Raw genomic sequence first — 24,800 nt, 5'->3', positions numbered from 1 at the left:
ACATGACTGTCAGGTGAATTGGTCTCTCTAAATTCTCCCTAGGTGTGAGTGTGTGTGCATGGTTGTTTGTCCTGTATGTCTCTGTGTTGCCCTGTGACAGACTGGCGACCTGTCCAGGGTGTACCCCGCCTCTCGCCCGGAACGTAGCTGGAGATAGGCAACCCTCCCGACCCCATTAGGGACAAGGGTGAACAGAAAATGAATGAATGAATGAATGAATGAATGGATGGATGGATGGATGGATGGATGGATGGATGGATGGATGGATGGATGGATGGATGGATGGATGGATGGATGGATGGATGGATGAAGGACATAGATAGAATAAAGGAATTAAGGAAGAAAGATAAGAAGGAAATGAAAAACAAACAATAGAGGAACAAGAAAAGATAAAAATAGGAAAAGGAGGAAGATGGAAACAAGGTTTAGACTGTTTTTCAAGAGTGTGCAGAAAACTTATGTTATACCTGAACTGTTGAATAAATTTAATTCAAAACTAAGCTATAGCCGCTTGACATCTAGTGACTTGTCTCAAGTTTCCTCACTTGCTATTTAAATACCTTACAATAAATTTAACATGTTATTCAGTGGAGTCTTGTGCTTCACCTGAGTGGATCCGCTTGTGTTTGTTAAGTTTTGACCAGGTGGAGAAGTCCTCTCCACAAGTAGTACATTTATAAGGCTTCTCGCCTGTGTGCATCCTCATGTGGCCCTTCAGGTCGGTTCTGTGGCCGAAGTTTCGACCACAAACAGTGCACTTGTATGGCTTCTCGCCCGTGTGCGTCCTGATATGTCTCTTCAAAGTCGTCCTGGTGGCGAACTTCTTCTTGCAGTAGGAACACTTGAAAGGCTTCTCCCCCGTGTGCACCCGCAGGTGGTTTTTGAAGGCGGAAGAGTCCGCAAACTCTTTGCCACACTCTTTGCACGTGTAGGGCTTTTCGCCCGTGTGAATCCTCATGTGCTTCTTCATATTGACGCACGAGCTGAATGTCTTTCCGCACGTTTTGCAAATGTACGGCTTTTCCCCCGTGTGTACCCGGAGGTGCAGGTCCAGGTTGTAGCGGCGGTTGAAACCGTTTCCGCAGACGTCACATTTGTAAGGCTTCTCAGCAGAGTGGATGACCAAATGCTTGTTCAGGTCCCAGCTCTCTCTAAACATTTTCCCACAAGTGTCACACTTGTAGGTCTTTGCGACTGTGTGAGTCTTCATGTGGAATTTGTAGTTCTTGAAGTTGGACATTACTTTGCCACATCTGTCGCACTTGTAGGGGTTTTCCACCTTCTCCTCTCCTTGACTTGATTCGCTGTCATCGGTATTGGACAGAGGTGGGTCGGGATCTTGATTTGATGTTGTGCTTTCTTTGCTGCGTGTGTCATACTTTTTGACTTCTTTGCTTCTAGTTGATATGGAAACTTCGTCTTTATGCATCCTTTTTTGCGGCGACTCAGAACCCTGACCATCTCTTATCCTCTCGGGAGATGTTGCTTCCATGCTTTGTGCATCTTCATTGTGAGATTTTCCAACATTAGTTACTTCGTTGTTTTGATTTCTTGATTTATCTTTGGACTTAGAATGTGGGGCTGCCTTTTTCCTACCACTTGATGTTTTACTTGGCGCTATTTCTGTTTTCTGACCGTGGTCACTCTGTGTCATCTCAATATCTCCAGTAGAAGATGCTTTGTTGCCGCCATGTTCATCATTTTGTGCAGAATTTGAAATGAGGTTGGAAGTTTCTTCCTCCTCTTGAGGTTTTATATTATAATCTGTGTATTGATTGGCGGCAGTCTTTTCACTGAGAGTTTTATCTGTAGTTGATCTTGCGCTTTCTTGTCTGGGTTTCTTGAGTGATCTTGTTGAAGTCGGTGTTCTCCCATCTTTTGACTTTGTTTTTGATGGCGGATGTGTACTTCCATGCAAAGGCGTCCTCTCTTGTTTATGATTTTTCTTTGAGGTGTGTTCTGTTCTATCAGTCGATGTCACAGACTCTTTGATACCACCCTGGCTTGATGGTTGCTCTGTACTTTTTGCTGACGATAAACTCATATCACAGTTTTCATTCTGTGATGTTTGATCAACATTTTCCATTGCTGTTACTCCTTCTTGAATTTTCTCGCTTGGTGTCAGCTCAGCAGATTTGGTTAATGTTGTGCTCTTATCTTGGTTGCTAGAACTAAAGGCTCTCTTGCCTTGATCTTCTGCCATCGCAGTTGTGGCTCGTGTCTCATTTTGATATTCATCAACTGGTGTTAGCACAATCAGGATGGAAGATTCTGGCCTCCAACCTTGATTCACCTCAGGTTGAGTTGGCTCAACACTTCTAGTTAAAATTTGATTTTTATCTTGAATCTTACTTGCTTCTAGTTCACAGTTTCTTCCAGGTGCTGAGCTGTTATTGTAACCTGTACACATCCTTGTTGGTGTGGCCCCATTGCTTGAAGCTAGTGTTGTGAACTCAGTATTACACTTTTGTGTTAGATCAGTGCTGCCTATCAACACTGAGCTTCCAACATGATCTTTCCCCAACTGTGTCTGTTCTGTAATGCTGGTTGACGTTTCATTTAAATCATCAAAGCTCATATTTAATGACTGTTCAGGACTCATACTGGAGAGTGCAAAGGTGTTGTCATCAATTTCATTCAAGATGTCTTCATAATTTGCATCTAAAAATGCATCATCAAATGCTTCCTCCGAGTTTGTAGCTAATACTGGGCTCCTCTCAGCTGAAGTTGGCGCTGCAGGTTCAGTAGGTGATGCCCCTCTATTGTCATGTTGGATTTCGGCTCCCCCTGAAGTTTGAGAAAGATGATGCTCACTCACTGACGCTGTCCCCTCCTTCCATCCAGACTCTATGACTCTGTTTAAGCTCTTAGACGCAAGATTTGTATTTGCTCCATTCTCTTTTTCAGGACCTAATGGCTGTGACTGACCACTGGTGGTATTCGGACAAGAAGCTGGAGTCAGTGTGGAGACTGGGACTCCTTGCAGTTGTGAAAGCTGCGGTCGTTCTTGCGGTTGTGAAAGCTGTGGCCGTTCTTGTTGCTGCAAAGGCTGCGGCCGTTCTTGTTGCTGCAAAGGTTGCGGCCGTTCTTGTTGCTGCAAAGGCTGCGGCCGTTCTTGTTGCTGCAAGGGCTGCGGCCGTTCTTGTTGCTGCAAAGGCAGCGGCCGTTCTTGTTGCTGCAAAGGCAGCTGCCGTTCTTGTTGCTGCAAAGGCAGCTGCCGTTCTTGTTGCTGCAAAGGCAGCAGCCTTTCTTGTTGCTGCAAAGCCTGCAGCCGTTCTTGTTGCTGCAAAGGCTGCGGCCGTTCTTGTTGCTGCAAAGCCTGCAGCCGTTCTTGATGCTGCAAAGGCTGCGGCCGTTCTTGATGCTGCAAAGGCTGCGGCCGTTCTTGATGCTGCAAAGGCAGCGGCCTTACTTGATGCTGCAAAGGCTGCGGCCGTTCTTGATGCTGCAAAGGCAGCTGCCTTACTTGATGCTGTAAAGGCGGCTGTTCTTGTTGCTGTAAAGGCTGCGGATGCGGCTGTTCTTGTTGCTGCAAAGGCTGCTGCCGTTCATGATGCTGCAAAGGCAGCTGTCTTTCTTGATGCTGCAAAGGCTGCGGCCGTTCTTGATGCTGCAAAGGCAGCTGCCTTTCTTGATGCTGTAAAGGATGCGGCTGTTCTTGTTGCTGCAAAGGCTGCTGCGGTTCATGATGCTGCAAAGGCAGCTGTCTTTCTTGATGCTGCAAAGGCTGCTGCCGTTCATGATGCTGCAAAGGCAGCTGTCTTTCTTGATGCTGCAAAGGCTGCTGCCGTTCGTGATGCTGCAAAGGCTGTGATCTTTCTTGGCAGATGCTTATTTCCTCATGCTCATCTTTAATCTGCACAGTATCTGGTAAAAATCTGGACACGTCGTAATTATTGCCGTGCTGCTGCTGATGTAGGAGAGCCTTCATCTCTAAAAAAATAAAATAAAATAAAATCACACATAAAAATTATGAAAAACTATAAATGTTTAATACTTTGAAAAATATACAGTAAAATACTGAAGGCTAATTACAACAACATTAATTCCCTTCAAGCAAAGAATGAAAATCAGTTGGCCAGATAAAACTTCATAAGACATTTTACAAAATTGTGTTGGAAAATGTTTTGTTTCGTTGAGCTCTTAATGCTTAGTACCGTAGTACTCGTAGCTAACCAAAACTATAGGACACCAAACTAGCGCTTTGTAAAATGAATATTATAATGGCTGCATGATGTTTCCAGCTCTAAAATTAAAGCATCTACTATTTTATATAAATATACAGCTTTTTTAAAGAGGCTATGACCTTATCTGTCTTAATAGTTCCTTTATGTTGTTTATATTTTACCAACTGGAAATCAGTGAAGAAAGAAGAATGTCACGGGTGAAGCTCAGAATGAATTATTATTGCTTATTGTAATATTGACTTACTGCTGTCTAAATCCCAAAGTTGTTTTTCATTACTAACAATTAACCTATAAAATTACAAAGTATGATGTGTTACCATATATCAAGAAAAGATAAATACACAGAAATCTAAAATAAAGAAAACATGTTGAAAAAATATCACTACTAAAATATTTCTACTATGGGAGCTTTTATTTTAATAATTGTATTGTTTTAAAGATCAATTTACATAGAAAAAAGTTACGCTATATGTCTAAAAAGATTCACTGTCCATGTGAAATGAGAAAAAATAAAGTATTTTCATATTCATTTCTGTAGCAGGTACAGGGAAACTGGCTAAAATACTGTCTCACCCTGAAAGAAAACTTCTAAGAGGCTAAACTTTAGATTAGGGTATACATTCACCATCCTGGAAACGTAAGCATTCAACATATAACCAGAAATGTTTATAACTATTAGTGAGTTTGAATGGCTCAGTCAAAGTCCCAACTAAAATCTAATGGACTTGCTTTTTCCAGATGTTCTCCAACCAATCTAACTGAGTTAAAGATATTTTAAAAAAGAACAATGGACAAAAATGACACAAGAGAAATATCCAAAACTATATGCATCTCTAACTGTGGTAAAAAAAAAAAAAGGTGGTTGTACAAAGTATCGACTTAGAGGAGGTGGATCCATATGCATGCTGCACTTTTCAGATTTTAATTAACATTTAAAACCCAGATGTTTCTGGGAAATTATCATATACAGTGCAGGGAGAGGGACAAAAGTATATTTAGGCCACAATAAACACTTAAAAATATTGCTTGATGCTACAAATGTTGATGGGATTCTCACAAAGTAAAAAATTAAAAACACAACTGAGAACCACATTGCTTTAATCTCACAGTTATTACTTTGTACTAAGTCCTTTCAAGGGATATGAGTACTGATGAAAGGCAGTATACATACGAAAGTAACTAAAAAAATAAAATAAAATACCATTAAAAAATCTATGCAAACACCACTAATCCATTCTGATTTAGGCCTCTTTCGACTCGAACAGATCTTTACATATTGTTCGCATGTCACGACAAATTCCCTAAGGTAAATTTAATTGTCATTGATAAAATAATACCATAAAAATAAATATTGATTATTTGTTCGCTATATCTACAAAATATTAACATTCCAGTTTAATTAAAAAACAGAGTTTGGGGATATATAGTGCCCAGGAAATTCTCTGCAACGTTATTATTGCAGGACGATTCATCACCCATCGCTCGACTTCCGCATTTAATATGCAATTAGTTATTGCGTCGTTTAATGTTAATGTCAAAATGTATTTACTTTATCAGGAGGCACCACACTAAATATATTTAGAATTAGCTAGAATTTTCTCTTAAAACTTTTACCAATCCACATGACGTGTCAGACCTGTCAAACGGGTCTAACGAGCAACCGGTGTTAACGAGCACACAAAAAAAATTAACTGAAGAAGAAAACAGACCGAGTACTCATCACGTTAATGTCCACTAAATTCCTTACAGTGTAGTTCCTCTCGTTAGTTAAGAAACCGGCGACTAACCTGCCCTCTGTAACTTTAACTCTGGGGAAAACGCCATGTCCAACATCCTGCGCTGCCGAGCGAGCTCCGCTTCATAATCCTCTACTCTCTTCTCAAACGCTCCCAGGATCTCCTGAGCTGCCGCAGTCAGGCGATCGCAGACAAACTTGCGCATACTTTGAACTGGATACATGGTCGAAACGGACATGGATGCACTTCACATAAGAAAATAATCAGCAACCCGAACGGTTGATCCAACTTGGTTGGAGTGTACTGTTTACTTCCGCGTTGGACTTTAGGTGATACAGAAATAAAACATGTTTGAGCTCGGAGCGCCACCTGCCGTGAAGGAATGGAAGTTATAATACAATGGTTGCCTTCATTTTTCTTGTTCACCCCGAAAAAGTTTGTTTTTTAACTGTAATTTTACTCCGAAAACGATTATTTTATTTTAAAGGGGCAGCTTAATTGATATCTATGTAATCGTTGAAGTGTCTCTCAGCACTAACTGATTAACAATTTTAATGACGCAAGTAGCTCTTCAGTAATATATATATATATATAATTATATTTTTTTTCTTTATTGCCTTGGGAATAATTGATTTTTTTTCAGTTATTCCCATAAACTTTAATGAAAATATATATAAAAAAACATAATTTTAGCTTACTATTGGGGTCCTTTTATGTAAAATCAATAATTGTATTCCTTTGAATGTTTTGTACCCTAACTCTTTTACCTGATAATCATAATGTAACACACTTAATAATAAAAGTCTTAATTCATTCCTTTTATCAAACTTTAGTTACATTGGGTCAATATCTTCCTACACTATGCTGTAAATATTTTTATTTTTGTGCACCCTCTCTGAAGATCAGCTATGAATTGAACCAAATTCATCAATGTCTAATTTAAGTTCCCTAAAAAAATCTATTCTATTCAGTCAGTGAGAAGACAGTCAGAGTGATGTTCACTATCACAGAAAAGGACTAACTGCGCTGCTGGGAAATTGTTTTTCTTTTTGCTTCAATTCAACCTTCATATTTCACTGTTTTAGGTAGAATGGGAAAGGCATGTTTTGGCATCACCCCCAAACAATAAGTTGGAAAGTAAATTGTGTCTAATGATTGGTGTGGAGACCTGGCTACCCCAAGCTGTAGCTCTTTGCTGTGGTTCTTTCACAATAAGAGTTGGATTTTTCCACTTCCCTTTCCTCCCTGCTCACTGTGTGGTGAAAAAATATTTTAGTAGCCAGTGATTGGAAGAATTTGCCTATATGTCATATGTTAAACTTGACTCAGGGAACCATGAGGTCACAATAGAGGTTTATATAGGAAACATTATTATTATAGTCAAGTTATTTGACAAACTAGAACTTGGATCTAATGTGTGTTTCCCTTTTAAAAAAGTTTTTTGAGGATGATATACACTTTCTGAGCCAATGATGCCAACACTGACAAAAATGCAGATAAATTTGATGTGTATTTGTTTAATTCATATTTGTTTAAAACCCAGCCTATATTATCTTTAAATTAAATTACTTGAAATGTAATTGTTTCTGGCAAGGCTAATCTCTAAATGTTTCAGGATCCTAAAAGCACCTCTACTGTACAGTGAGCTACTGTATATGCCTCATGTTTTATTCAGCTCCCGGGAGTCTGACCATGTTGTAGAAACACAGTAAGATGCTGTAAGTCTGAATTTGATCAGTCTTGAAAATCTAACTAGGTCAGGGTTAACAGGGTTTCTTCTCAGATCGCTCTGTATTTAGATTCCTGGCAGCTTCCTGTAGCTGAAAAACTGCAGTCTCAAAGCAGGGTAGTGCCACCACTATCTGTCATTGTCCAGAAGATGCATTCAGAGTAATGTGCAGTAATGTCAATTAATTCATAAAGAACCTTAAAAACAACATGAGCTGCACCAAAATGCTGTACAACAAATTTATCAGTGTAAAACTGCTGTAGCAACAAATTTTAGCCAATTGTTGATGGACATTGTACCTAAGTGAAATAATACAGGGTTCAGAGTAAATCAGTAAATTTAATAATTATAAGTTAGAAGGTACATGATATAAAAGAAAAGAAAAAAATCAAATCATCCTCAGGTTTTATTCAGGCACTAGCCAGGGTATACTCTTTTAACACTTTAGTCCACTTGGTTTATAGTAACATCTAATGATAGTAAGCTATCATTTTAGAAATTATGATCTGAATGAGAAATGCATCACAAATAACACTCAAATGCAGAACTGCACCCAAAGCTGCAAAGAAAATGATTAAAATAAACATTTGTTGGTGTAAGCAAATACTAAAACAGATAACTCATCAAGACTTCCACATTTGAAAAAAACATGAAGTTTATATGAAAAGGAATTTGAACAGACATAAAATTATAATCTCAATTTTTCTAGACACAGATAATCACAGTAAGTTTGCTTTATTCGACCTTGAAACCTTTGAACTATAAATATCTTCCTTGTTCCTCAAACGTCCTACATTCTCTTTATTTTGGCACATTACAAAAGTCCCACCTCCTTCATTGGTTCAACAAACACACGACTGTTTGACACAAGGTCCATGCACCTTTATAGGAGACATACAAAGCTGCATGACATACTGTTCATGTAAGCTGCATTAATGCCACATTAGCAATTCCTTTCTCTCATGAATAAAATGTCACAAACAAAAGTGTTCTGCTTATAAAACAATAAAAAAGGTCCTCAAAAACATCGTATTGTCATGATTTTATGCATGTTTTTACTACAAAATCTTATCACAAACAAGACATAATGTCGGTTTGCGTATTTTGTGCCTTCTAAATAAAAAAGGATTTGAAACAAGAGGCTCAAAAAAAGTTTCAAATGAATTATAACATAGATCAAGGAAAACATCCACTCGTACAAGCAGAGAAATCTTGAAAGATATTTACACTAAATATACTACTCTTTTGTTAGACAAGCACTTGGTTCACTTCTATTGGAAAAAAAATCAAATGTGGAAAGCGTTGGATACATTTTTTATCTTATTGTTACAGGACACATCTCCATTTGTAGACAGATATGCAGAAAGGCCAGCTCTTATAGTTCGACTGGTGACAATGAAAGTAAAATGCAGTAGAATAAAACTAATCCCAAATTCTATTTCACACCTTTGCCCTACTCTGCAGCCCCACACCTGTGCTTTTGGCAGTTTCCCCAATCTTATTTTAATGCAGTATGAGGGCAAAGTGGCAGTGTTATCTGGCTCCCAAAAATAAAAGTTTCAGTGGTGTTATTTCTGTTTTGTTAGTAGCACTTTCAAAAACCTTTGATGGATTCCAATACATAGTTACGAATCACAGCTGATTATCCTAAACAGTAATTAATTCCACTTTTGGTAGAGATGTGCAAAGTCTTAAAAAAGAAAATACTTAGCTTCTGCTGCAATGGAAAAATGTCAAAGAAAATTTTAGGAAAGTCTAATCATTACCTGGAGTACATTTACAAAGTGGAGAGAGAAAGAATATGACATTCAGAAATAATTATTTTTTAACTAAATAGTTTGTGGCCCAATTATTAGTTACTGTGACCACCTCTTTCAACTAGGCCCCATGCACATACTAACAATGTGTTTAGGTGTAATATTAAGAAAATGCTATTTCTGTGTGACTAACTTAAAAGAACTACATGGAATTTGTTAAACTCTACTGCTAGAGTTTAACATTTATGTTCAAGCTCTATATGTGATCTAAAATTGTTTTGGGAATTTCAAACTGTCTGTTTGACACAAGGTCGAACAGATGTGAGTCAAACAGTCTGTTTGAGTTGATCTCCTTACCTAAAACGAGAGATAAGAATGTTTCACTACAGTTCAATTAGTTCCAAAAAGGTGCTAAGAGGTCAAAGACAGAAGAAGAGCCGGTTTAAGGTTAGACATCAGCCCCAAATCAGACATGTTAAGTTGTACCATGTCTTCCCTTAATATACTTATTTCATACAAGAATAATATGCATATATGCTGTATAAATATAGCTTAAACACAATAAAATGCACACACAAATAAGACAATAAGCGCACTTACCTATGATAATAATAACCACGGCAGCCACATCTCAGTCTATTTTTGTCTTGAGCATACAACACGTTAGTTAAGTTAGAACTAAGAATCAGTATTTCATATCATCAGGGTAGCAGTTACGTATTTACTTCGCAGAAGTAGCAATTCTTTCTTTGCAGCAGACTGAAAACTGCAAGCAATGATAATGTGGTAGCATAACATTTTTTGCAATATTTAAGAACTTAAGATTCAGGCCTACACAGATTATCAAGCAAAAATATAAATAAAAATCAGAGACAAAACAGCAAAGGCCCTGAACATGCATGCTCACAACGAACATCTGCTCTACTACAAACATGGAAGATTTCTACTACATGCAAAGTTATCTATCTATCTATCTATCTATCTATCTATCTATCTATAGATATACAGTATATATATCTATATATATATATATATATTTTTTTTTTTACTATTTTCTTGATATCAAAATGCTTCCACCAGGTTTGTTAAAGCTGTATCTGCTGACCTGTGTGTGTTTAAGACTGAAGTCTCTCCCACATTTCACAGGAGTAGGTCTTCTTGTCCGCGTGCATCTTCATGTGAACCAGCAGGCTGGACTGACTTTTGAAGCTTTTGCCGCATGTCTTGCAGGAATACGGCCTCTCGCCCGTGTGCGTCCTGACGTGGCCGTCCAGTATTGACTTCTGGTTGAACCTCTTGCCGCACACTTGGCAGGAATACGGCCTCTCACCCGTGTGGATCCTCTTGTGAACGTTCAGTATGGATTTCTGGTTGAAGCATTTCCCGCAGATGTCACAGGAAAAAGGCCTCTCGCCCGTGTGGATCCGCTGATGGACCTGCAGGATGGATTTCTGGTTGAACCTCTTGCCGCAGATGTGACAGCAGTACGGCCTCACGCCCGTGTGGATTCGGAAGTGTCTTATCAGTCTGGACTTAAACTGAAACACTTTCCCACACGTATTGCATTTATATTCACACTTTCTATCGACAAAAGAGTTGCATGAAGTTTTGAACAGGATAGGATTGTAGACGTTACAGATTCTGGGATGCGTCTTCTCCAGTTGTTTCCCACCTTTGTCATCTGATATGATCTCGATCGACTCTTCCTCTGCCAAGGTCCTGTTGAGTGTTTGGGCCACACCGTGATCGTGACCTTCATCATGAGGAACAGTGATCAAGAACATGTCTGTCTCCTGCTTCAACACAAGCTGCTCCTTCTGGGCCAAGCAGACGTCTTCCTGTTCCTCTTTGACTTTTGGAAACCCCAACTCCAATGCAGAGTGACGGTCATGGTTAAAGAGCTGCTGGTCGGAGAGAAAGTTTTCCTCCTTAAAGAAAACCGGCTGTGGTATGTCTGAAAGAAAAAGCAAAAACAATGAAGATAATTAAAATATAAGTTGGATTTAAAAATGGTAACAAACTTTATATATTTGACTATACTGTATCTGTACCATTATTTTAAATGTACCAAGGATATTGTAATTCATTCCTGTATTTCTTTGCACTCTGTTTAAAGTTTTAGGATTTCACTGTCTTATGTCTTAGTTCTTCAGCTCATTATCCTCTATAATAGTTTGATATCTTTAGTCATTTTATTTCTTATAATTCTCTTATAATTGTTGTATAATTGCTGTGATTTTTATGCATGTTTACTTTTAATTCGTACAAATAACTTTGCTACACACATTTCTACAAAAAGTGCTCTACAAATAGTTTCTTTTATTGATGTTCATTTCTGAATCCTTGAGCTTAACTCTTAAAATGGTTCAAATTGAAGCCAAAAATGTTGCATCAGATCACAATTTATCAATTAGTTATAGTCAAAAACAATTTAAATCAATCTATTACAGTCCACTGATAGAGACAATAATTTTATGAATGACTTGCAAAAAAAAAAAGGAGCAGTCGATCCAAGTTGCTCAAGTTCATGTTTCTAAGGAAGCATTTTATAAGACAAAAATCTTGGGTGTGATCCAGGTAGCAGGGTGATCCATAACTATTTTTAAGTGTTTAAAATATGAAAAATTTAAAACAAGAATCCCACGTGACTTTACAGTCTCCATTTAAACTTTAGAACAAGAAATCTTACCTGAGTGCCATATGACATGAGATTCCAGTTTTGATTTCTGCTTGAACCTTCGGCCGCAGAAATCGCAGGAATACGGCCTCTCGATTGAGTGGATTTTCTTATGAACGTTCAGTATGGACTTCTGGTTGAAGCGCTTCTCGCATATGTCACAGGAGAACGGCCTCTCGCCCGTGTGAATCCGCTGGTGGACTTTCAGGATCGATGTCTGGTTGAATCGTTTACCACAGGTGTGGCAACAATACGGCTTCACGCCCGTGTGGATGATCTGGTGCCGCATCAGCCTGGATCTATACGGAAACGCTTTTCCACAGTATTCACACACAAACTCGCATATTTTCCCCTTGTGAGTGTAAATAGGAGTCTTGAACGTGATGGGACTATGTTCACTGATTCTGTGATGTCTCCTCTGCAGTCTTGTCTCCATGCGTCTGGTTATTACAGAACCACTATGATTTCCTTCATTCTGGCCTTTGCTTACATCTTGAGAATATCTAGAGACAAGCTGATCATCAGTATTGCCTTCTGTTACACCTTTAACAGACACCGCGTCTGTGGACTCCTCATCCGCAGGATTTGACAAGACAACATTGTAACCCTCATCACAGGTAATACTTGGAAAAAGAGTTTCAACTTCCTCTTTCAGCTCAACTTCTCCTTCCTCAGGACAGGTGAGGATTTCTTCATGGCTCTCTGGAATCTGCTCTCTATCTTCTTTTTCCGAAATAGACTTCCTGTTCTGTCCTGTCTTGAGCTGCAGCTCCGTTGGAATGTCCTCCACGTTAATGAAATCTTGTGGGAGCTCTGGATAGAAAACAAATACAAAACAGATGATAGGGAAAAAAAATTAAGGATATGCTTATCCCCAAAACACTAATTTGATAATCTATTAATCTTTCAAAAAATTACAAAAAGTAACACATATTTTAAATAATAAAAAAAGACACAGAGCTATCAAAAAGTTGAAGATTAGAAATCTAAATTATACAGCATACATTTTTATGCTGATACCCCTAAATAAAAATCTAGTGCAGCCTATTGCTTTGTGACTTCAGCTACGTTTATTTACAGGAACAATTTTCTTTTCATGTTTTAGTCTAGCAGTTATTTGTTCATTCTCCCTGAATCAATACTTTGCTGAGTTAGAAGTCTGGAAATTAGATTTCTGCTGATACTTCTTTGAAAAATATCTCAGTTAGATTGAACTGACAGCTCATCAGTTTTTACATTTTATCTGACCTTATGTAAAAAAAAAAAAAATCACCAAAAACTGTCACACACTAATATATTTCAGTAATGTCTTTAGCTTAGCATGTATTTGCTGAACATCTCTAAGCTTCTGATATATCACGATATTTATTTCTATTCTATTCATTTTTATTCAGTGCATTCATTTTCCACCAAATTTGAAATTTGATTCCACCAATCTTTGTCAAACACCATCATTTAGGATGTTTTTCCCTGACCACATTTCTTCCTCAAAGAATGGTTCCCCCACTTTGGTGCAATGTAATAAAATTAAGTTTTCTGCTACCAGCATTGTTGCTTCCTCAAGGCTTGTTGATCAATCTTTGTTTTACAAAGATTTCTAACATGCGTTAGTAGACTACACATTCCCTAATTCTACATAAGGACTACAGCTGAAGACTAAATGGCAAAGGAGTACTACATACCGACATGAGCCCCGAAATGAAATCTCTGCGAATTAATCGCAATTTATACGTTGCAATCTTTCATTTGCTGTAACCATGCGCTGTTGCATTTCAATACAAACCTGTTTTGTGCAACTTAACTTCAGGTTTCCAGGCGATGGTGAGCAGCCTGCGCTGACGGTTGATCTCTTCTTCGTAGTCGGAGATAGTTTTCTCAAACACGCTGAAGATCTCCTGAGCCGCGGCCGTCAACCGCTCGTTAACAAACTGCCTCAAACACTCAACTGAAGACATTGTTGTTGTCTAATTAAAGATGCACCACATTTTCATGTGATCCGTTAACGAGAATGGTTTTTTTTTGTTGTTGTTGTTTACTTCCGTCGTGTGTCACACTTTAAAGGTCCGGCTTTGGCAGCAGTACAGTTCCACATGTTTATCGGATTCTCTTCACCACGCTTTATGAACTATTTTTTCAGTGATTTTTCTCAAAAACATAAAGCTATATTTGCTTTTTTTCTGCCCGCATTTAACTCGAAGTGACTGAATTCATGTGTAATTCCAAAGTCTAAGCTATGCTAAAAGTTGAGTCATAAAAATAAGATAGCTGATATAAACTGAACTATGATTGCAATTTCAATAGAATGGGTGGACTCAAGTTGATTTTTTTTACAGGGCAACTGGAAACTGCTGTAAGTCGTTCAGAGCAACTGAACATGGTCACCAACCTGAAGGTTAAATAATGTGATTTCCTTCAATGCTTTAAAGTTTGATATATGGACAGTTTTTATGAAATAATATTAAATAATTTGTATGCTCCCCTTCCCAGATAACACAAGCTAATAATATAAAATGTAAGCAATTAAATCATATAAAAATAAATTATTAACTACAAAATTAATAAACATATCAATTGAAAAAGTACCTGCAAAAAATATATTTTAAAAAAATCTCTCTTAAACATGAAATTTAGGCACTTATCAATAGATGGAAAAGTCGTTCTATGGAAGACAGATATCTATTGAAATCAATCTATAGATATTAATTCAACAGATGTGAATTGATGGGTGGACATCATTCCAGGGGTTTACCAGAAAGATGGATGTTTGACATTCTCTCTGGTGCTACAAGGTAAACTGTACTATAGGTACTGGTTAAAATAATGTTTTTTTATATTCTCAAAATCATTCTGGTTTTGGTGCTGACGGCAATTTTTGGATGTGGAGCTCTTCTTGTATATAGATGTCCATTTGTCTTGCAGAAAACTTTGCACACATTTTAAGGCCAGCTGTTTTGGGATTGGGCTAATTTTCCCCTATAATGTTTATTATGAATAGATAGCAAGGAATATAACTCTTGTTATGTAAACAACAGATAAATTAAGTTTAGAAGAATTTCAGAAGAAAAAAAAACTTGAAAAATGTTGAGCTGTTATTTTTATTTATTTTTTTCTTTTCTCATTGTTACTTTTGCGGGGTTATCAGAATGAACTGACTGAACCCAGTAGAAGATCAAAAGCACATCAGTCTAGCATTGATTGGATTTATCTATTTGAATCAACTATATTTTTTTTCTGTTTTTAATTTTTTTGGATGAAAATAAACAAGTATCATCATAATATCCACAACTGTTTCACTGGTTTATTTAGCGGTCTTATCAACTTATCCAATAAAATGATTACTCATGTTAAAAAGAAGAAACTCATTTAATTCTTTCATTTTTGGAAAATTTTAGCAACATTTATTTTTGGTCTTTTCCTTTTTGAATGTTATCAAGAGATTATTTTTGCAGGAAACTGATGTATAGGAATAAAAGAATAAACCAAATAGAATAGGAATCAAATGATTACACAAAAAAGGTCAATTGGAACACGGATGAAAAGGATGTTGCCCTCCCGTGCAATCATCCAATCACAAGAGAAGGGATAAAGTCCATCCAATTGGCAAACATTAATGAGTAAACTTTACAATGACTGCGCCTTATGAAAGGTGGCACTAGCAGCAACATACATGTTGTACTGAGACATAAGGGTTAACAAAACTGGATTTATCAGCTGCGCTCAGAGCCAAAAACACATCACTTTGGGAACTTTTCTAGTAGATCCAAAGAGAACTTAAACTGTGGAAGATGTTAAAGGAGGCACTGATTGGGACTCTGTGTGGGGCTGTCGTATTGACTATTGGTATCCTAATCGGTCACTTTGGTATCCAAAAGAATTCTGCACCATCCTGGGTGAATGATGTGGCGAAGGACGTGGATGAGGCCCTCATCCAGCAGTTCTTGTCTGAGGTGGAGACGTTTCAACTTCAGGAGAACCTTAGGTAATATGATTCTTTAATTCTCTGAATTACTTTTTGGTGTCATTTCTTTTATATGCCATTACAAAAGGCCTTACACAGCAAACAATTAAACATTAAAGCTGAAAGAAGCACTGCAGTCCAAATTGAAAAAAAAAGTTTGATACGTTTGGGGTCAGTCAAGATATTATCACATGTGCCTAGCTTTTTAAGACAAATTTGATCAACTCAGTCTTTCCTTATCCACATGTTTCTATGCAGGGAATTGACAAAAGTGCCTCATATGGCGACATCACCTGGGGATGAGGAGACGGTGAAGTATGTGCTAAAAAGATGGCAAGATCCAGAAACTGGTCTGGATGAAGCCTGGAGACAGGAATATGAGATTTACCTTTCATTTCCCAATCCCACAAACCCCAACAAAGTCACTGTTGGTGAGTGAAACAGTGACACAGTGTCCATCCTCTGTGAACAATTCTCTTGTCTGGCTTGTGATTTAGGTTTTATTTGGTACTTTGCCATGTGTTTCACAATACAGATGATTGTAATGTGTTTATTTCAGTAAACTCCTTGGATTCTGTGCTATTTACTGTGAGAGAAAGGGAAGTGAACTACACTGCTGATCAGAATGATCCTCAGGTGGTTCAGCCATTTGCTGCATACTCTCCGGCAGGACATGCAAAGGTAAAAAGACCTGAAGATTAATGCAATGTCTAATATTTACTACAAATTAAAAGTATTGATTTATTATTTTCATCACCAAAAGAATTAAGAATGCACCCTGCAAGTAAAAAAGAAACAATTCCATGTAATCAATGCTGATTAAGACTACTCTGGACATAATGACCATACAAAAATTATATAAGTAGCCACATATTCACATTTATAGTAAAATAATCACTGTAAAAGTAACTTACCAAAATAGTGAAAGTTACATGATGTTTATAACTTTGACTGGAAACAGATTAAAATCTGACCTGTCAAAAGCGTGAAGAAGTCTAACATTTTCTGACTTCATATCGGTATATCTTTTTAAGAATATTATCAGAACAGAGCATGTCTTTATATGCTCAACATCTGATTTCTTTTTGTTAGTTTATAAGGTTTCAAGTTCATCCTTTAACGTCTTTTATCATTGCTCTTATCATAAACTAGATAAGGACTGTGGATAAAAGCAGCATCTGTCACTGAATCATAAGATCACTGCTAAATGCTGGTTACGTAGATTATCCTTTTAATAAAAATTATTAAATAAGATTAATGCCTAAAAGCTCTTTTCCCCCTCAATTTAGTAATGGTATGTTTTTTTATGCCTTTGTGTTTTGGACTATTTAGGCAGAAGATTCTCTAAAGCACATTCACTGATGTGATTGTTTAATTATAAAATGTGTAATTTCCATATTCCCAGACAAAAATCTGCAAATGGACATAGTTGGTTATGTACTAAGATGGATAAAATCAAAACACATAATTATTGTGTTATGTGTTTAGTTCATGTGGACATAAACTAACCACAACAGTAAACTGTTGTGGTCTCCGACTCTGCACAATGTGAGGAGAGCAAAGAGAAAAAAAAGGTAGATGTTGCTTAATTATTCACAGTTTGCTCGTCATACTGTGTTACAATTGTTGTTTTATTGGAACCACAAACGTACATATTGCAGCAGATAAGCATCTTCAAGGCCAAGAAGATCTTTGAAATCTCTAGTTACAATTCATTATAAAGATAGGGAGATTGAGCCAAGAGATTATCTGTAATGACTCAGTAATTAGAGCATTTCTGCAAAACTATTTGGGTCCAACTTGTATGACTGACCGGCACATTTGGCTGATTTATTTTTTTATGGCTTTAGGGGAAACTGGTTTTCGCCAATCAGGGAAAACCAAGTGACTTTCAACATCTGAACAAGACCATTGACCTAAGAGGAACCATCGCAATCACCAGATATGGTGGAGAAGGGAGAGGACGAAAGGTCAGTTTTACTTGTTAGTGGAATTCATTTATTGTTTTTGTTTTGTTTTGTTTTTTTCACATTGCAGAGAAATAATGTCCCTATAAAAGTTAGTAGAAATTTGCTTGGCAAGTTTCAACCTCCCTTAAGTTCCCATCATCAGTCCATTAACAAAACACATGGAAAGGTGCAGTAGAAACTGACTTAATCCTGAGTTTATCTATGCAATAGATAAACTTTCCATGAAGCATGGTAAAAAAAACGTATCCCCACGACATGATACTGCCACTGCCATGTTTCACTGTGGAAATGGTGTGTTCAGGGTAATGTCAGTTTCGCGTTACATATGTTCTTGTTTCCATTGTTTTTGGTGCATTACTAGTTATCTAAAAGTATCTGATAATCTGTAATACACAATGTAGGGTAACATAAAAACATGTCAGAACCTTTTTTTTTTTTAGTGTTCAGAATGATGTGCAGTTAGTTGTTCACCAAATCTAACATTTCTTGCAGATCAAAGTTTAGTTTCAGTCTTACCTGGCTAGAGCACCTTCTTCTGAATACTGCAGAGTTAAAATTGGACTTCATATTGTTTTCTTTCAAAAATGGCCCTCTTGTTTTCTTCAATAGAAGGCAGATTTTCTGACTGCGTGACTAGTTAATGTTGTCCCATGGAAGGATTTTTCATTTGGAGCTGTGGATCTTTGCAGCTCCTCCAAAGTTACCATTCTTCACTGTTTCTCTAATTAAGGCCACCCAATAAATTATGTTGAAGTTTGTTGTTATGTGACAAAAGTTGGTAAATGTTCCAGGAGTGTATGTACTTTTTGCCAATCTTAAATTAATGCATACTTAACTTAAGTATGCATTAAGTAAATACATACTTAAATTACCTGCATTTAAGTATGCAGGTAATTTGAACAAAATTCAGTTGCTCACCAGATGTTGTGGTGTGTTTGATGCAGGCTATCAATGCAGCAGCCTATGGTGTTGTTGGGTTGCTGGTGTACACAGACCCTCTTGACATGAATGATGGCCTCATGTCCGACACCAATGAGACGTACCCACACTCCTGGTATCTGCCACCCACTGGTGTGGAAAGAGGTGCCTATAACAGAGACTTTGGAGATTTACTCACACCGTATTTGGCTGCCAAAGGTAAAACAATTTATTTATTTATTTTAAGTGGCTTCGTTAAAAGGAAGATTTGGTTTTGCCATAGCGTCAAACAAACTCTCTGCCACAACATAAAAATCTGTAACTCTCATATGCGCTCTCAATAATGATTTTATTTCTTTTTTAATCTCCAGAGGACACCTACAGAATCCCACCTGAAGATATTACTGGGATCCCTCCCATTCCAACACAACCAATTGGATTTCAGGATGCAAGGACACTAATTTGGTCTGTGGAAATTCGCTTGTGGAATAGTTAGGGCTCAAATAGAGTCATAGTAACATTTTTTTTTATATTATTTTGATTGTTTCAGTGCATTGGCAGGAGAGGCAGCTCCAAAGGACTGGCAGGGAGGACTCGACTGTATCTACAACTTAGGTGGTCCAGGGTTTAAACCCACATCTCCCTTCAACAACAGGTACAAGACACTGAAATGATTAGCAATTCACTACAAAAACAAAAATTATTATAATTATTTTTTGATCAAATAAATTAGAAATTAATTTATCTTGTGCATAACACATAATATTGAGTATTATTGCAGTTTAATAATGTGATGCTTACTCACTCCCATAAGTAACCGCATTAAGATAAGGAGATTGCAACCAAAGTGTGAAGCAGACAAAACAGATTAAGCAATTGGGAAATGATTGGAGTGGAAAGAAGAGTTTATCACTGGTTCCACTTGCAACTAAAGTGTCTCTTGGATAATTGGACTGAATGTGAACAGCACATACACTTAAATTCAATGAAAAAATTCTCCCAGTCTATCAATCAAGCTTAAAGTGCTGTGAAACCTTAATTTACACTCAAGAAACCCGTTAATGATTTGAGCTTCAAGTCGAGGCACAATCCTGTTGGAAGTAGCTATTTTAAGATGAGTAAACTGTTAACATTAATCTGTGTCTATGGTATAGTGATGTAAAACTGGACATCTATAATGAAGAAAAGATTGTAAACTCCTCCAATGTGATGGGAGTTATCAGAGGAAGTGTTGAGCCAGGTGAGACTAGCAACTTAACACAAATCTGTCTGATGTTTTCATTGCATATTTTTTTTTGTAACCATTTTACACGTACGTCTACAGACAGGTATGTGATCTATGGGAATCACAGGGACAGCTGGGTACATGGTGCCATCGACCCAAGCAGCGGAACGGCGGTCATGCTGGAAATTACCAGAGTGCTGGGAAGAATGGTCAAAAAGGGTGAGAATAATTATTTAGCAGAGAAGAGAAATGGCCGTCTAACGATTTTGATTGATAACTATAATTTCTGAGCCTCTTTGTGACAGGGAAATGGAGACCAAGGAGGTCCATTATCTTTGGCAGTTGGGGCGCTGAAGAGTTTGGTCTTATTGGGTCTGCTGAGTACACAGAGGTAAAGTCCGTCCCAAAAATAAGTAAAGCAAGAAAAAATATGGTCTTGACTTTCTCAATGGAGTAACAAAAAGTACTTGAATGAGACAAATAAGTTTTTTCTTGTGGTATATTTTAAAGTAAGGAATATAATTTTGCATTACTAATTGCAAAATTTGTTCAATGAGATAAAGAGAAATCTTATCTATTTTTTTTGTGCAGGAATACTTCACCAAACTCAGTGAGCGTACTGTTGGTTACATAAATGTGGACATTTCTGTTTTTGGTAAGAAGTTGTACTTTTTAGATTAAACTGTTTCAAAATATTATAACAAAACAAAATTATAATTGCTTGCCTATAGTCTTTTATCATTACACACTCACATACAACATTCTCATTTAGTGCACCAACACCTGAAGGATTTAAAAAATTTCCTCTTTCGGGGGATTGGCAGAATTTAACTTAGTTGTTCTGTTTGCATAGATAAATTTAAACGTGTACCATGTTTTGTTTTGTTTTTTTAGTTCTTATAGGAATCTTGCTGTGAATTGGAATTTCAGTGAAATACCAGTCTTGTTCATTCATGTAGATTTGTTTCTGCAGCAAATGCCACACTAAGTGCTTCAGCAATGCCATCAATGCAAAGTGTCATCTTCAGAGCTGCAAAACAGGTTAGCTTTTCAAATCATATCTTTTCAGGTGTTTATTAAAAGTACTCAGATTTGGATAAAACTAATTTGCACTCATTTAAGAATGTTTGATTTTGAAGTATATCTTCTCTTCAGGTCAATGCTCCTGGATTTGATTCCACATCTGTGTATGACAACTGGATTCGTTACACTAACAGAACCAGCCCGGCCCATGGAATCATTCCAAGGTACAGACTTGAATTATATTAAAACATATAACTGTATCCACTTTTTTTCTAAACCCTCCATAAGTTCCAGTGGGGTGAAAACACAATCGGTCTCACAAAAATCTGTTTGCAAATGGAAGAGGCAAAGTCAGAAGTTATTTTCCAAAATTCAAATAACATTTAATCATACATGTATTAAGTGAAAGCTGATTTGTGCTTCTTCTTTCCACAGGGTGGGATATTTGACTGGAGCAGGGAGTGATTATGCTGCCTTTGTCCATTACCTGGGAATTACTTCCATAGATATGTCTTACACATATGACAGGGTAAGAAAAGACATTTTCTTTATATATTATTTCAAGGGGAATGAGGATTTTTGTATTTATTTATTTATTTATTTATTTATTTATTTATTTATTTATTTATTTATTTGAGTTTTTCAGTGAGAAATGCCTCTGCTGAATGCAGAGGGGCAGCAGACAGATGGATAAATGTTAGAACAAAACTTCAAGAAGAATCCAAATTTCAATAAATTACCAATTTAAAACAAAAATGTGAAAACAACACGTAATGAAAAAAGTATGTTCATAAGTACCATATGTGTAACTGATTGCTTTCTGATTTGGAAAATGGAAATTTGTCTGTCACAATACAAAACAATATGAAAGGAGTAAATAAATATTTTACTGCTTCTAATTACATTACGTAAACAATGGCATATTGAAAACTGCTTATACTCATCACAATAATCAATGGAAAAATCTCAATTGGAACTATAGAAATAAAATTCTCTTATAATTGCTGACATCTTACATATTTCCACTGGTGTTTGGATGATTTACCTTTGGTGAAAAGCTCCTGGTCTTTGGGATTGAAAGGCCTCTTTGCCATCACCCTAATTTTAATCTCCCAACACAGAGTCTCTATGAAATTCTTGTCATTCTTGAGGTTAATGTTTATACCAGTCAGTAGAGATATGTTTGTGAACTTAAAACGCCTCTAAACCTACATGGACTAGTGATAAGAATAATTGTTCATGACATTTACATAAAACACAAAAATACATGTACAAAAAAAAAAAATCCCATGACAAGCAACACTATTTGGTAAGTAAGAACACAAAGAGAAAACATAATGGCAGCAATAATAAATCTGAAATGGTAAATGGCAGGGATGAGTTTTGGATTCCAGTAAAATGTAATATTTAGAAAATATTACAACCTTATATTTGTCTGTCACCTGCATATTTCAGCATTTATTCTTCCTTATATAGAGTAAAACAAACGCTCGGATTTACCCTGCCTACCACACAGCATATGACACTTTCGACTATGCATCAAGGTTCATTGATCCTGGTGAGTCTTGCAATGTCTTTCACTTTAATGCAAAATTATTGCGTTTATACTTTTTTTTATGATGGTGAAATAGTTCTTTCCATTAATTCTACTGTCAGGTTCAATAAATAAGAGACGCTATTACATTTCCTCTTTTTTTCAAATCCCAAACCTGCTCCTCTTGTAGGATTTGTCGCTCACCAAGCTGTTGGCAGGACTGCAGGAAACATCCTCATCCGATTGGCTGACAGTCTGTTGTTGCCTTTTAACTGCAAGGACTATGCTGAGAGTCTGGAGGATTACCTGAACACAGCAGTGAACTTATACCAAAAAGATCTCATAGCTAAAAGTATCTCAATGGGTAAGTAAGTAATACAGTAAACAGGGAAATAACCTGCAGGAATATTTAGTTTTCTCCACATTGGTCAAATTTCCACAATGCCATCAATACCAGATTATTCATTTTGTGCTGCGTAGGAACTATGGATCACGTCCTAAATTAGGCATTCAGTTCATAATAAAGCCAGAAAGCTCTTCTGCAAATCACTGAAGTGATTTGTGCTTCATTTCAGAACCTCTTAGTAAAGCTGTGGCCAACTTCCGCAAAGAAGCAGAACAGCTGGACAAAGTCATTCAGAGCTCAGACCTGGCAAATGAAACGTAGGGGCATGCTCATGCAGATATGTCAGTATGATGCCAAAACCATTTTAGTCTGCATCACTGTCCATCTCTCTCTTTTTTTCAGCCCGCTAAAGGTCAGAAAGATCAATGATCAGCTCATGTTGATGGACCGAGCCTTCTTGAATCCTCTGGCCTTCCCAAATGAATATGGATTCAGGTAAGGCAAATATGCTTCATTTGCATGGTGCCTTGCATTAAACTAGCATTTGGGTGATGCAAATTAAACATCTGTTTCTCTAACAAGTTGTTTCATATGTTTCATAAATGCTGCATAATGATAGGTAGCAAAGGTGGTTCAGAAGGGTGGTACTGATACCTTTTTACTTCTCATTTTTCATCAAACATTGTTTTCAGGAGATGCGAGGTTTCATTAACGTTCCACTTCTTTGGGATTTTGTACTCCTTGTTTCAATATTCCACAGGCATGTAATCTGGGCTTCAAGCAGCTCTGGCAAACCAACCTTCCCAGGAATCGCAGATGCCTTTGCTCAAGCCAATTCATCACATTTGGCCAGCGACTGGAAAAAGGTGCACTACCACCTGTCAGTAGTGGCCCAAGCCATCGATGGGGCTGCCAACATGTTGAAAGAAGTTATATAGGCAAACTTCTCTATATAGACTTTATATAGCAATGCTCTGTGACTATCTATTTATGAATAATACTACATTCAGAAATTTTAAAATCAGTGTAGAAGGGTCATGTAGAGACACATGTGATGTAACTATTCAAAGTTATGCAAATGAGCACGTCGTTTTTCCCTTTTAAATGCTCTTTTTTTCAATGGTGTGTATTTCAAGACTATCCTCTGTCAGTATGTTGTGCCTTAATCAGCTGTTGTGTTTTAGACAAAGGAAGGCTGTCAGCCTCCCTGAAATTAATCAAATCATTAAAGGGACGTGAAACATAAACATAACATATTCATAAAACAAATTAAAGAATTTCTTTGTTTTTAATAAAGATTCAATTAAACTTCCCACATTTGTTGCATTTGATTTTTCAAGGAGGTAAAGTTTTCTTCTGCTTTTGAATCAGCTTGCGTTGATAGTTGCGATTCTTAATGTTTTATTAATGGAAAGGCACCAATGTTCTGGCTGAGATCTACCAAGAAGCCATGTTGGATTCCGAAATCAGACTTACTAAGAATGACTGACATTTCCAGTTGGAATTCAAACTTTTTGGATCTTCTACATGTCTGTTTCACATTTGGATATCTCAACTTGTGAATGATAATGGAATATAGGTATAATAGTGCTGGAATAGTGCATTCATGAAAAGAATGCATCTCACTAAATATTTGTATTAATGGGATTTGCTTCGGCCAGCTGAAAAAAACTAGGCCAACATGAGAAGCTGTAATACTACTACATCCCACCAGGGGGCAGAAAATGCTTAAAGACTACG

General features: G+C 37.1%; 2 protein-coding genes across 2 annotated transcripts; one reads left to right on the top strand and one right to left on the bottom strand.

Moving 5' to 3' along the window:
• Positions 1–241: 241 nt before the first annotated feature.
• Positions 242–14,278, bottom strand: LOC102238297. Its single transcript, XM_005801009.2, has 5 exons — positions 13,870–14,278; positions 12,099–12,899; positions 10,532–11,363; positions 5,975–6,168; positions 242–3,933 (listed from the first exon to the last, which is right to left on the bottom strand). Exons 1-5 carry the CDS (start codon positions 14,039–14,041, stop codon positions 581–583), a joined length of 5,352 nt encoding a protein of 1,783 aa, XP_005801066.2. The 5' UTR covers positions 14,042–14,278; the 3' UTR covers positions 242–580.
• A 1,435-nt stretch (positions 14,279–15,713) lies between these two features.
• Positions 15,714–24,373, top strand: naaladl1 (N-acetylated alpha-linked acidic dipeptidase like 1). Its single transcript, XM_005800979.3, has 19 exons — positions 15,714–16,065; positions 16,303–16,475; positions 16,604–16,725; positions 17,895–18,014; positions 18,959–19,151; positions 19,304–19,397; positions 19,483–19,587; positions 20,087–20,172; positions 20,257–20,376; positions 20,463–20,548; positions 20,749–20,812; positions 21,131–21,198; positions 21,313–21,404; positions 21,616–21,709; positions 22,657–22,738; positions 22,905–23,078; positions 23,290–23,377; positions 23,463–23,555; positions 23,821–24,373. The coding sequence occupies exons 1-19, from the start codon at positions 15,872–15,874 to the stop codon at positions 23,996–23,998; spliced, it is 2,226 nt and encodes a 741-aa protein (XP_005801036.1). The 5' UTR covers positions 15,714–15,871; the 3' UTR covers positions 23,999–24,373.
• Positions 24,374–24,800: the final 427 nt, after the last annotated feature.

The sequence above is a fragment of the Xiphophorus maculatus genome, chromosome 12 (genome assembly GCF_002775205.1).
Source record: "Xiphophorus maculatus strain JP 163 A chromosome 12, X_maculatus-5.0-male, whole genome shotgun sequence".
NCBI lineage: Eukaryota > Metazoa > Chordata > Actinopteri > Cyprinodontiformes > Poeciliidae > Xiphophorus > Xiphophorus maculatus.
This window is presented reverse-complemented; position numbering and strand designations above follow the sequence as displayed.

Bases quoted from the DNA above. Each gene is read 5' to 3' on its own strand.
- naaladl1 (XM_005800979.3), top strand. From the start codon at position 15,872: ATGTTAAAGGAGGCACTGATTGGGACTCTGTGTGGGGCTGTCGTATTG. The intron at 20,377-20,462 runs GTGAGAATAATT...TCTTTGTGACAG, and splicing joins GGGAAGAATGGTCAAAAAGG to GGAAATGGAGACCAAGGAGG. The intron at 23,079-23,289 runs GTAAGTAAGTAA...GCTTCATTTCAG, and splicing joins AGCTAAAAGTATCTCAATGG to AACCTCTTAGTAAAGCTGTG.
- LOC102238297 (XM_005801009.2), bottom strand. From the start codon at position 14,041: ATGTCTTCAGTTGAGTGTTTGAGGCAGTTTGTTAACGAGCGGTTGACG. The intron at 12,900-13,869 runs GTTTGTATTGAA...TTTTCTATCCAG, and splicing joins AGTTAAGTTGCACAAAACAG to AGCTCCCACAAGATTTCATT. The intron at 3,934-5,974 runs GTTAGTCGCCGG...TTATTTTTTTAG, and splicing joins GTTAAAGTTACAGAGGGCAG to AGATGAAGGCTCTCCTACAT.